Source organism: Otolemur garnettii, unplaced genomic scaffold, assembly GCF_000181295.1.
Source record: "Otolemur garnettii isolate 467f Iridium unplaced genomic scaffold, OtoGar3 scaffold00046, whole genome shotgun sequence".
NCBI classification, from domain to species: domain Eukaryota; kingdom Metazoa; phylum Chordata; class Mammalia; order Primates; family Galagidae; genus Otolemur; species Otolemur garnettii.
Genome location: NW_003852441.1, coordinates 11,459,058 through 11,471,560, shown reverse-complemented (window position 1 = coordinate 11,471,560; position 12,503 = coordinate 11,459,058). Strand labels below are relative to the sequence as shown.

The following is a 12,503-nucleotide window of genomic DNA, read 5'->3' as shown; positions in this document are numbered from 1 at the left end:
GCCTATTTTTTGGTTGCAGCGGTCATTGTTGTTTGGCGGGCCCGGGCTGGATTCGAACCCAACAGCTCGGGTGTATGTGGCTTAAGCCACAGGCGCCGAGCCCCTGATAACATTCTTTATAAATTTTTATTTCATACAGGATCCACTCTAGGATCATGTACTGCAATGTTTTTGTCCTGTGAAAGAGGCCAATTTTTTTTTCTTTCAGTTTTTGGCCAGGGCTAGGTTTGAACCTGCCACCTCTGGCACATGAGGCCAGCGCCCTACTCCTTTGAGCCACAGGTGCCTCCCAAAGAGGCCAATTTTTGCATCAGGAAATACAAAGTCAACCCAAATACTTGAAGAGACAGAGGTTCATCTGAGTTTTATTTCAAATAAGAAAGTCCTTATAATCACAGCCCCTAGTTGCCAGTTTGGGGGATAGCCCTGGAGTATATACCTGGATCGCTTCCTATTTTCTAGTCTTTTTAAAGAATTAGCTATTACATAAATATAAAAGCGTATTTAGGCCTGGTGTGGTGGTTCATACCTCTTTAGGAGACTGAAGTGGGAGGGATGGTTGAGCTCAGAAACTTGAATACAACCTGGGCAACATAGAAAGACCTCCATCTCTACAAAAGAAATAAAAAGAATGTTTGTAAAATATATGCAAGATATAAAGGATCATGATTCAGTGAATACCTGTGTGCCTATTATCCTTTTAAAAAAGATTGATTTGGGCCAAGCATGGTGGCTCACGCCTATAATCCTAGCACTCTGGGAGGCTAAGGTGGGTAGATAACCCTGAGCTCACAGGTTCGAGACCAGCCTGAGCCAGAATGATACCCTGTTTCAAAAAAAAAAAAAAAAAAAAAAAATTGATTTGAATTTTCTTTGAAGTCCTGGTATGCTTTCCCCCATCTCATCATCTTCCCTCCTCAGTCAGAGGAAGCCACTATTCTGAATTCTGAATGTGCTATTTTCTTTTCTTTATAATTTTAACACAAAAGTTTGCATTGCCAATGCAATCATGCTACATAGATTTCTCTGCAACTTATTTTTTTTATTCAACATTATGTGTTTGATATTCATTCATGCTGGTTTTTTTTTTTTTTTTGGTCATCCTGGGTAGGGTGCTGTGGTGTCATAGCTCACAACAACCTTGAACTGCTGGGCTCAAGTGATCCTCTGCCTTAGTTTTTTCATTTTTATTTTTATTTTATTTACTTATTTATTTTTTTGAGACAGAGCCTCAAGCTGTTGCCCTAGGTAGAGTGCGGTGGCATAACAACTCACAGCAACCTCCAACTCCTGGGCTTAAGTGATTCTCCTGCCTCAGCCTCCCAAGTAGCTGGGGACTACAGGTGCCTGCCACAATGCCCAGCTATTTTTTGGTTGTAGTTGTCATTGTTGTTTAGCAGGCCTGAGCTGGATTCAAACCTGCCAGCTCTGGTGTATGTGGCTGGCACCTTAGCTGCTTGAGCTATAGGCGCTTAGCCAGTTTTTTCATTTTTATTAGAGACAGGGTCTTGCTGTTGCTGAGGCTGGTCTCAAACTCATGAGCTTAAGTGTCCCAGGGCATTTCAGAATGCTAGGATTACAGGCATGAGCCACTATGCCCAAGCCTTTTTTTTTTTTTCTTTGGCTAAGGCTGGGTTTGAACCCGCCACCTCCAGCCTTTTTTGTTTGTCACCCAGGCTAGAGTGCTGTGGCGTCAGGCTAGCTCACAGCAACCTCAAACTTCTGTGTTCAAGTTATCCTCCTGCCTAAGCCTTCTAAGTAGCTGGGACTACAGGAGCCTGCCACCATGCCTGGCTAATTTTTCTATTGTTGGTAGAAACAGGTCTTACTCTTGCTCAGGCTTATCTCTAACTCCTGAGCTTAAGAGATCTTCCTGCTTCCTAGAATGCTAGGATTACAGGTGTGAGCCACCATCTCAGCCCATTCATGCTATTCTTCATGTTTCATAATTTTTCATACATTCCAGACCCTAATCCTTTGTCAATTATGAGAACATTAAGAACATCTTGGTTAGGAGGGTCAAAAGTAGAGGGACAGGTATGTGTTTTGTGGTTTGTCATTTTTCTTTTATGCTATTTTTTGGTGAACAGAAATTCTTAATTTTTATGAGGTTTTATAAGCTTTTATTCTCCAACATAAATTTTAGAATTAGCTTGTCAGATTTCACAGAAAACTTGGATTGATCAATTTGGAGAAAATCGACAACTTTAGAACAAGGGACCTCCCAATCCATGGCTATTCTGTATCTTTCCATTTATCCTTTATTTCAATAAAGTTTCTTAATTTTCTTTTAAATATGTGCAAATTTTAATTAGATTTATTCTTAGATACCTTACATATTTTGACTTTATAAATGACATTGTAAAAAAAAATCACATTTTTGCCTGGGCTCAGTGCTTATACCTATAATCCTAGCACTCTGAGAAGCCAAGGTGAGTGGATCACTTGAACTCAGGAGTTCAAGATCAGCCTGAGCAAGAGTGAGACCTTGTGTCTACTAAAAATGAAAAAAAAAAACAAAACACATTTTGTTACTGCTAACCAATATTCTTACTTCAAGTTTTTCACTACTCTATCCCATCAAGTATAGATAAAACACTTCATAAAACACTGTTTCAAAATATCACTGTCCTACTCAAGATAGAGAAGGGCTTCATGTCCATGATGCTAGTGAGTCAAGTCCAAATGGCTCAAACTACTATTCTTCATGCCTTTCCATCTATCCATGGCCCTTGTTTCCCCCCCTGAGGACTTGCATTTGACCTCCACCAGGCTCATCCATTCTCTCATTTATTTTCTCCATTGTCCTTTTATTTCTTCTAGCTCCAGGAAACCAAGAACCTCCAGTCAGGTCTAGTTGTATCCTTGTTTGTCCAGATTCCAACTTGTTCAGGAAAGCTGACAAAGCCAAGCATACAGACTGTTCTTTCTCTCTCTCTCTCTCTCTTTTTTTTTTTTTTGAGACAGAGTCTCACTATGTTACCCTTGGTAGAGTGCTGTGGCATCACAGCTCACAGCAACCTCCAACTCTTGGGCTTAAGTCATTCTCTTGCCTCAGCCTTCCAAGTAGCTGGGACTAGAGGCTCCTGCCACAATGCCCAGCTATTTTTTTTTGTTGTTGTAGTTGTCATTGTTGTTTAATAGGCCTGGGCCAGGTTAGAACCCACTAGCCCTGGTGTATATGGCCAACGCCATACTCACTGAGCTACGGGCACCAAGCCAAGAGTGTTCTTTCTTTTTTTTTTTTTGCAGTTTTTGGCTGGGGCTGGGTTAGAACCTGCCACCTCCAGCATATGGGGCTGGCGCCCTACTCCTTGAGCCACAGTGCCGCCCAAGAGTGTTCTTTCTTGATGATGTTATACTATGGCATTTTTAATCTACCTTGAATCTTTGCACATAATTTTGTAGTTTTTGTTAATTCACAGTTGCAAGTATATATAGGAAAGTAGGTCTGCCACTAGCCCATACAATGCCTGTGTATCTGAATTAGTTAAAGCCACCTAGCTTTGTGAATGAGTGCACATCTTGGTCTAGATTAAGGGCTAGATTTGAGCCTCTAGTTACCCCTTCTGTCAGTGTCTTTGTACTGTACTACCATATACAGTGAACAACCTCCACAACTGTATATGGTAGTGCTAGTGGCAAGACTGAGTGTTGAATGGCACCCCAACTCTGCACTTCACTGTCTCTAGGGCCTAAAGGCCAACATGACACGTCTTTACCAGCTGATGACAGAGCCACAGTTTTCTCGCTGCTCCAAACCTGCCAAGTATAAGAAGCTACTCTTTGCCCTCTGCTTCTTCCACTCTGTATTACTTGAACGCAAAAAGTTCCTGCAGCTTGGCTGGAATATTGTCTATGGCTTCAATGACTCTGACTTTGAGGTTTGTGCTAACCAGGGGTCCTCATCCCAGCCTGTCCCATGGCTCCCCTGTGGGAACATTGTTGACAGAAGCCTGAGTTAGAGCTCTATCAGAATAGTTCATGCTATAATTGTGTGTGTATGGGGAATTGGGTTGGACTACTCACAGGTGTCAGAGAACTTGCTGAGCCTCTATTTGGATGAGTATGAGGAGACACCTTGGGATGCACTCAAGTACCTCATTGCTGGTGTTAACTATGGTGGACATGTCACAGATGACTGGGACCGGCGACTGCTCATCACCTACATCAATGACTATTTCTGTGACCAGACCCTATCAATTCCCTTCTACCGGTGAGGGGGAGGTGGCACTGAGCAGGGAGCTACAAGACACAAACAGAAAATATGAGATTGGGAGAAGGCAGTTTATGGGATTAGGAAGGGAGAAAGAGCAGGGTCAAATGGAATATGCATAAAGACTGGGGTCTTGGCTGGGCATTGAAGCCCAAGATACCACAACATGGCAATATCTGTGCTGTGATTCCCCAGGTTGTCAGTACTTGAGACTTACTTTATCCCCAAGGATGGGAGCCTGGCCTCTTACAAGGAATATATCAGCTTATTGCCTGGCATGGACCCCCCTGAGGCCTTTGGCCAGCACCCCAATGCTGATGTGGCCTCCCAGATCACTGAAGCACGAACTCTCTTTGAGACTTTGCTTTCCCTGCAACCCCAGATTACACCCATCAGAGCTGGAGGCCAGACCCGGGAAGAGAAGGTAAGAAGAGATACATCTAGGGGCTGGGTGGGGAAGTGATGAGGAAGAGAAGGTAACACAGCTCCAACTCCTGTAGGTCCTTGAATTGGCTGCTGATGTGAAGCAGAAGATCCCTGAAATGATTGACTATGAGGGAACCCAAAAACTATTGGCTCTTGACCCCTCCCCACTCAATGTAGTCCTTCTTCAGGAGATCCAGAGATACAACAAACTGATGAAGACTATCCTGTAAGATGAAAGTGCTCTGTGAAATGAGGATGGAGCAGGGAAAGGCCTTCATACCCTCCTAGCTAGGATGACTTTTCCAAGTCTGACCTATTTCTAACTCTTTATCTCATCCTGCTTAGGTTCTCACTGACAGACCTAGAGAAAGGCATCCAGGGCCTCATCGTCATGTCTACAAGTCTGGAAGAGATATTCAATTGCATTTTTGATGCTCACGTTCCTCCACTGTGGGGAAAGGCAAGATTACTGTTGATCCTACTCTAACCATAAGGTCTCCTCTCACCCGTAAGCCTCCCATCCTGGTTCTAGGGAGGCATACAACAAACTTCAGAGAGTGTGGTCATTAAAGCCAGAACGGCTTCAAGGTTCAAATCTGGTTTTCTGATTCTGCACAACTTATTAACTTATAGACTTACTCAGGGAAGGTTACTAACCTTTGCAAGATTCTCAGTACTGTACACAACACTCGGTATCATTAATGATACCTGGTTAATATTACTGTTGTCATTGTTATTAATAAATAGTTGCCATCTTGTTCTTTTCTGGGAGTTGGATTTATGGAGAGCTTTGCTTATCTGTAGTTGGGAAACTGGAGCTGACACCACACAGTCTTTTCATATCTGCAACAGGTGCTCAAAGTAAGGATTTGAATGCATGATGAAATGAATGAGTAAACATTCCTGGCCTTTTTTCCCAGGCATATCCTTCACAAAAGCCACTGGCTGCATGGACCCGGGACTTGGCCACTCGTGTGGAGCAGTTTGAGCTGTGGGCCAGCCGTGCCCGGCCACCTGTGATCTTCTGGCTGTCTGGTTTTACCTTTCCCACTGGCTTCCTCACTGCTGTGCTTCAGTCTTCAGCTCGACAAAACAATGTGAGTAATATGGAAAGTGTGAAGGGGAAGGCTGTTAGGGACATGTATTTGCTCTCCTCTTTGGGGTCCTCCTTCACTCTCACCTCCAACCCCCAGATTTCAGTGGACAGCCTCTCCTGGGAGTTTATCGTTTCCACTGTGGATGACAGCAACCTAGTGTATCCACCCAAGGTGGGAGCCAGATGTGCTTGGGGCTCTGAGCAAAGGAGGGTGCTGGGAGCAAAAGTGGGAAATAATCAGATGACAAGGGAGGAGAGAAGTGGCAGGTCAGGTGTGCTGGCAACTAAGATTCTAACCTTCCACCAAACCTGCCCCCATTTCTCCTCAGGATGGCGTCTGGGTTCGGGGCCTGTACCTAGAGGGTGCAGGCTGGGACCGGAAGAACTCCTGCTTAGTGGAGGCAGAACCCATGCAGCTTGTCTGCCTCATGCCCACGATCCACTTCCGACCTGCTGAGAGCCGCAAGAAGAGCGCTAAGGGTGGGACAGCTCCCGCAGACCTGCCTGTCCGATCCCTAGTCTGGATCCTAACCCAGTCTCTGCGCCAGCCCTCTCCACAACTTGCTCCTTCCCTGCACCCCCACAAGCTCCAGCAGGCTGACTCCTTCTCTCCTTTCCCCCAGGCATGTACTCCTGCCCCTGCTATTACTATCCCAACCGGGCAGGCAGCTCAGACCGAGCCTCCTTTGTCATTGGCATCGACCTCCGGACTGGGGCCATGACTTCGGATCACTGGATCAAGAGAGGCACTGCCCTACTCATGAGCTTGGATAACTGAGAATTCCCTTTTTCATCGTTTGACAGAGAGGCGGGGAGTCCAGGAACTGAGGCTGATAATGCACCTGGATTGAGGCTGGACCTCACTCAGCTTTGACTTTACCTGAATTAGGCGTGTAATGGGGCGCTGGAGATACCTAGTTGTGCTAGCCATAATGGTGGAAGAGTTATATTGAAGCTCAGAGCAGTAAAACTCATGACCACCAGCTCTACATCTCCTCAGCGGGGTTCGGGGAGAAAGGAATCAGGAGACCTTACAGAGAACTAGCGTGCAGGGAAAAAAGAGGGAGCAAAGGCGAGCGGCTTGGAAAGGCAAGGAGGCGCGTGCTTGAACGAATGGGCAGGGCGCCGGAGTCTTCGGAGGGTGTGGCTAAATCTCGGGGTCGGACTTGAGTGGGTGGGTGGAGCTTACTTTAGAAGGGCGCGTGATCCAAATGGAATAGCGGTTTGGTGAGACAGGGAACCGAGCCGAACCCGTACGGACTCTGCACCCTGAACCTCGAACCCCGCCCCCAGCATCTACCCAATACCGGCGCTGAGGCGAACTGTACCGGCAGAAGCGGGCGGAGCCGAAGAAAGGGACTTCGGCGCAAGGAGGGGCGGGACCACGGGAAGGGGGCGGGGCTGGGGAACGGGGGTGAGGGTGTTTGTGTTGGGAAATCCAACTGCGCCACTGGGCGGAGCGGCCCCCCCAGCCCCGGCCTGGGGGGGGGGCCGCTCGACCCCCTGGGAGACCTTGGGGAGGCTGAGCATCTGGGACCCCCTAGAACCAGGTAACGGGGAGCTGCAAGGACGTCTTTAAAGAGGGAAACCGTCTCTGTGCAGGGGGGGCGGGACGCCTGAGTCGTAGGAGGGGTAGAGCTGGGGATGGACGTTTGGGTCTTATGACAGGCACTGGGGAAGAGACTGAGGCGTGGGACATCCAGGTCCCCTAGAAAAGAGCAGGGCAGTGGTGGGGAAGAACTGGGAGGCAGATATTGAGTTCCAGATGTCAAGAAGGACCTGAAAGGACTCCCAGTTAGCCTAGGGCTGACATTCCTCTTCCAAGGGTCGGGCCCGGCAGTTCTAACTAACAGGCAAGACTAAAGGGCAGAGTTTGCAGATAGGTCAATGCGATGGCCCTTTAAGGTCAGAGTGGGTCAGACCAGGGGCTGTTTCCGGTCCCTGGGCCACTTCATGTCTCCCTCCTGTTTTCTCGGGTGAGGTATAGCCTCAGCCTTACTTTCCCGAGAGCTTCCTAGCGGTAGCCTTCGCTCCCATTCCACTCCATCCCACTGCACCTCCATTTTGCCTCTCCCTCTCTTTCCTGGTCCTGCCTCCACTTTGCAGTCTCGGGTTCCCCACCCTTGCACGCCTCACACGGCTTCTCGGTGCTGAATCTTCCCAACGTAGCCACGAGATGGCGAGGGGGAGACGCACACCCAGAGCGGAGGGCAGTGCGAGTAGGGGACGTGAATGTGAGAACAGCTGAAGCCCCCAGTCCTGGTCTGAGGGAAAGGTGGGTTGAGGCCCCTCACAGGAAACTGCGGGCAACAGGGTGAAGGGTACAGGATGGGGCAGGGGACTGGGGTAAATTCTGGGGAGGGGGAGTCACGGAGGTTGGTTACTAAGCAACGCATATTCGCTTCCTGTTTTCTGTGGCTTGTGGCTGCAACATGGTAGGGGTTGGAGTGAGGGGCTTAGAAATTGTGGGTCAGACTGAGGGCAGGATGCCTGGTTCTCGGCCTAGGTGAACCAGGGAGGAAGCAGGAGAAGTAGCAAGTTGCGCTGCAACAGAAAAGGACTCAGCGTTGTCGAGAGGGAGGCGGGACCGAGGCACCGTGTTCACCTCAACTCCCCTTCGCCGCCGGGCGTTGCTTGCCCTGTTGCCTGAGTAACTGCAGAGCGGGCCTCCGGAGCCGGATTCCCTAACTCTCCTGTCTGTCCAATCCGCTCCACCGGACGTCCTTGACATCAGGGCGCAGGCAGCCAATGAGGAAAGGGCATTATTGAGAGACAGGAAAAGGGAGACAAGCGGGGAAGAGGTGGAGGAAGGGAGGCGGTAGCTGCCCGGGACCTGCACGTGCACTCACACACGCTCGCGCCTCCCCCCGCCCCTTTCGCCGCACGCGTCCGTGCCCCCCCTTGCGCCTGCGCAGCGAGCCGCCGCCTCCCGCCCCGAGCTCCGGGTCTAGAGTCTGGGTAAACTCGGGCAAGGCTACGGTTTTCAGCCCTTGGGGAGCCAGATGTCTGGGTCCGTCTGTACTGTTTCACAGGGTCGGACCATCAATGCTTGAGAGGACCGGCTACCTGTTCCCCACCTCTCCCCCATCCCGGCTGGCGCCCCACACTCCCAGGTGGGCTGGGCGGAGTTGTGGTTTCCGGCCCCGTATGTTCAACCACCGCCTTCCAGGGCTCTGGCTTAGGTTGCTTCCCCAAGAGAAAGGGAATGGGTACGAGAGCCCTTTCCCAAGGCTTCACCCGCCCGAGACCAGCTGCTGTTGATGGCAGGGAAGGGCGATTTGGGGAAGCCCCAGACGGCCCAGGTGACTCTTCCGGGCCTTCACGCCCCTTCGCATGAATTCTTGCTGTTTGATGTGCACCAAACCCCTTGCCATCCCTAACGTTCCCTTTTCACTCGCCCTGTTCTTTGCACCTCCCTCGGCTCCTTTCGGGCTGTCTGTCCCCGTCTCCACTCTTCCTTCTCTGCTTCTCTGGATTACATAACTCTTCCTCCTACCGTGTCCTGGTTTCAACTCCACAGACTCCGCCCTGGAACAGCGCGGGGAGGGGCGGGCGAGTTGGGGACCCAGACAGATTACGGCTGGCGGCCGGCTGGGGCACGGGGGATCCCGCAGATGGGGGATGGAGCCTCGCGGGACCCGGCGCCCGACTTCTCCGCCTCCCACCTTCGACCTGAGATCTTGCCAAAGAGAGAGAAAGCACTATATCTCCGAGGGGCGTGTCGGGACTCCAGTCATAAATGTGGGTTGGGAGGTCAGGGCTGGAGGCGGAGAGGCGGAGGCAAGAGAGAGACTGTGTTCCAGGGAGTCGTATTGGGGTTAAAATAGATAAAGACAGGACTCCTGGGTTCCCTCCCATGTCCCTTTTTTAGGTTCCCAAAATTCCTAAGGCGTTTCCTTGGAAGCTTAGCTGGCAGACCCCCTCCGCCCATAGGGGTCAAAGGTCTGTGTTAGAGGTGGCCGGGGATGATGTCACCAGTGCACGTGCCCCGGGATGGTTGCCCGGCAATGAGGCCTCCACCCCCTTCCACCTCTGCCCTAAGTCCAGTTTCAATCCCGTGCCATCTCTTTCCCCTCTCCCTTCCCTAGGTTTTAGCATCCTGCAGGTGGGAAACCCCGGCCTGGAGTTTTGGGAGGGGGAAGGGCACGGGTGTGGTGTGGCTGATTTTGCCCCTTTCCTGGGCTTGGGTCCTGTATCCTAGATCAGCACAGAAGAGCTTCCCCTCCAAGCTTCTACTTCGTGCGAAGAGCCTCTGAGCAGTCTCTACTTTCTCAACTGCTGCATGGCCAAGTGTCCCATTGCCCCCTTTCCCATCCACATTGACTTGATAACTACCCCAGAAGAGTTGTGTGTAGTTAGGGGGATTCATTGGACACTATCTCATCCCTAATGTCCTCTTAATCATTAGCACACCCCTCTCCACAAACAGTTGTGGAAAAGGGCCACGAAGCAGTATCTAGGCTGATAAGTCAGGGTCAATATCCTGTGTAGGGGGTGGACCACTTTGGAACATCTCACTTAGGGGAGGAGGACTCAAGTTAATAGTTACAGTTGCCATTCTCTATAAAATCCTAGGGTTGGTGGTGGTATTGGAAAAAAATTGGTTTCTGCATTTATGTGCTTTAGAACTTGGGTAGTCAAATCAGACCTGGTTTCTAATCCCAGCTCTGCCACTAGTAGCTATTGGGATTTGGAAAGGTCAAAACCTCACTAAGCCTCATATTCTTAATCTGGAAAATTTAAATATCAATACCTACCTTGAAGGCCCATGGGAAAAAAGTGATAATTTATGCAAAGCATTTAGCACAGTGCCTGGCACAGAATGAACACTGAATGAATGTTTGTTGTTACACTTTTATTGTTGTTATACATTTATTAATGTTTGTTACTTTTATTATTAAATGGTGTTAGTTATTATTTTTATTATAGGTAGTAGACCTCCTCCAAACTTACAATGACCTTAGGAGTTTGTTAGGGAGGAGTGGATAGTTTGTGTTAATATGGGGGCGGAGGGTGCTGGGATTAGCTGCCACTGCTTTGTGCACTTTATTTGATGAGGGCTTTAGACAGATTGATATTGCTTTCTTGGGGATTATTTTTCCCCCTCTTGGAGAAGAAATAGCTAAGACTATTTCTTTGGATTTGAAAATAAAATAATTGTATAATGGTTCTTAATTTTGAAGCAAGACCCCAATCCCTTCCCATGTTGTTCTCTGGAACCTTTCATTTTGCAAAGGGACTCCACAGTTTCCCTAGCGGGGACAGGGCTAGGCTGAGGGGTGTGTAAAAGATTGGGGTGGGTAGGTGGAGAGAGACTAGTGTTGGGGGCTGGGGGGGCTGGTAAAGGAAGAGACCGGAAGGGAGGAGGAGGGAGCCTGCTGGTGGGGAGGGAGGGAGGGAGGGGACGAGGAGGTGGAGGAGGAGGAGAAGGAGGAGGAGGAGGGAGGGGGTTGGGGAGAGCCTGCTACAGTTCTTTGTTTGACTCCGGGACTCAGGGACGGGGAGGAGGAGGGAGGGAGGCAGAGGCTGCAAGCGCCGGGGCAGGCCCAGGAGGCAGAGGAGGGACCGTCTCCCCCGCCCCCCCAGCCCCCACTCCCCCGCCCCCGCTGCTTTCCCCCCTCCCTACCCGGACTCCGGGGGCACCGCCGGGGGACAGACACCCAGCAGGTAACCCTGGCCTGGCTCACCCTCCCCCTTCGGATTTTCCTCCACATCCTCCCGGATGACCCCTTTCCCTCTTTCTGTCTCCCCGTTTTCCCTGGCCTTGCCTTTTTCCCCTGGCTCTCCTTGTTCCATCGCCCCCACTTGGGCTTGTCGCCCGCTGGCTGCACTGCTGTCTCGTGCAGCCTGACTCCCTTCCCCTTGCCCGACAGCCTCTGTGCCCTAGGCACCTTTTGGGGTTCTCTCTCACTGCTTCTTCATGCTCTTGCTCTCTTCCAACCTGTCCCCTGGGGTTCTGGGGGAGGAGGGAGTCCCTGTCCTTTTCTCAATTTCTGTAGCTCCCTGCCCCCCAACTCTGGCCCCCTTTTTCCTTCTGGCAGTATCTAGGGGTGGGGAGAGAACCGGAATTTTGGGGGCCCCCTTGGAGGGGCAAGGGCTGTGTGTCGCTGGGGAAAGGGGCTGTATGTGTGTGTATTGGGTGGGGGTGGGGGCAGTTAGAGACCTGGCTGCCTCTCTGTTGTCCCTTTAAATGGCCCTCACATTTCTGGGTACTCGTTGGGGGGAGGTGGCAAGCCGCCTGCCTGGGGGGCAGGGCCCTTGGTTCGTGCACACAATCAAGGGTGGTAATGATTTAAAGGGACAGCCTCGGTGTGGCCACACTGCCACCCTGTGCCGGCAGGAGGGGGAGCCGGCAGACCATGTCTGGGAAGGCTTGGCTGGTGAGCAGGGCATTTGAGGCTGAGTCTGTTGCTGGGCCTGCTATGTCTGGGATAATGCTGCAGCTGGGAAGGTGCAAGGAGGGGTGACAGCCTACCTAGGAGGTGCTTAGCCTGGGCTTTCTCCAGGGCCCCACCTTTGGGTCCATGGACTCCTTCACCAAAAATTCTTAAGTCTAAACTACAGAGTCTGTTGTCCACCAGGTGAGGGCAGCCAGCAGGTCTGCAGGTCAGCAGCCCAGCCTGGGCACTTTGGAGCTCCCCTTCAGCTTCCCCTTTTGTTGTTTGGCTCTGTGCACAAGAAAGCCCCAGCCCCTCCCCCAGTTCCCCCTTCCCATCCACATGCCCCACCCCCCACCACACACACACACACACACACACACACACA

General features: G+C 50.7%; 2 protein-coding genes across 4 annotated transcripts in view; both read left to right on the top strand.

The window, feature by feature from the left end:
• The window catches only part of DNAH2 (dynein axonemal heavy chain 2), a 131,470-nt gene extending 124,954 nt beyond the window's left edge, over positions 1 to 6,516 (top strand). Inside the window, exons 77-85 of the mRNA XM_012805943.1 lie at positions 3,693 to 3,884; positions 4,032 to 4,216; positions 4,412 to 4,640; positions 4,717 to 4,868; positions 4,988 to 5,102; positions 5,563 to 5,739; positions 5,836 to 5,910; positions 6,068 to 6,218; positions 6,362 to 6,516. Coding sequence (XP_012661397.1) covers positions 3,693 to 3,884; positions 4,032 to 4,216; positions 4,412 to 4,640; positions 4,717 to 4,868; positions 4,988 to 5,102; positions 5,563 to 5,739; positions 5,836 to 5,910; positions 6,068 to 6,218; positions 6,362 to 6,516 — 1,431 coding nt within the window. The remainder of the gene's footprint in view (positions 1 to 3,692; positions 3,885 to 4,031; positions 4,217 to 4,411; positions 4,641 to 4,716; positions 4,869 to 4,987; positions 5,103 to 5,562; positions 5,740 to 5,835; positions 5,911 to 6,067; positions 6,219 to 6,361) is intronic.
• A 680-nt stretch (positions 6,517 to 7,196) lies between these two features.
• KDM6B (lysine demethylase 6B) overlaps positions 7,197 to 12,503 on the top strand; it is a 21,687-nt gene continuing 16,380 nt past the window's right edge. For 2 of the 3 annotated variants that reach the window (XM_012806033.2, XM_023513976.1), the window contains exon 1: positions 7,197 to 7,288. The gene's annotated coding sequence lies outside the window, so the exon portion shown is untranslated. Of the gene's footprint in view, positions 7,289 to 7,959; positions 8,014 to 12,503 lie in introns of those variants that run through there. The other variant, XM_023513977.1, reaches the window with a different exon arrangement.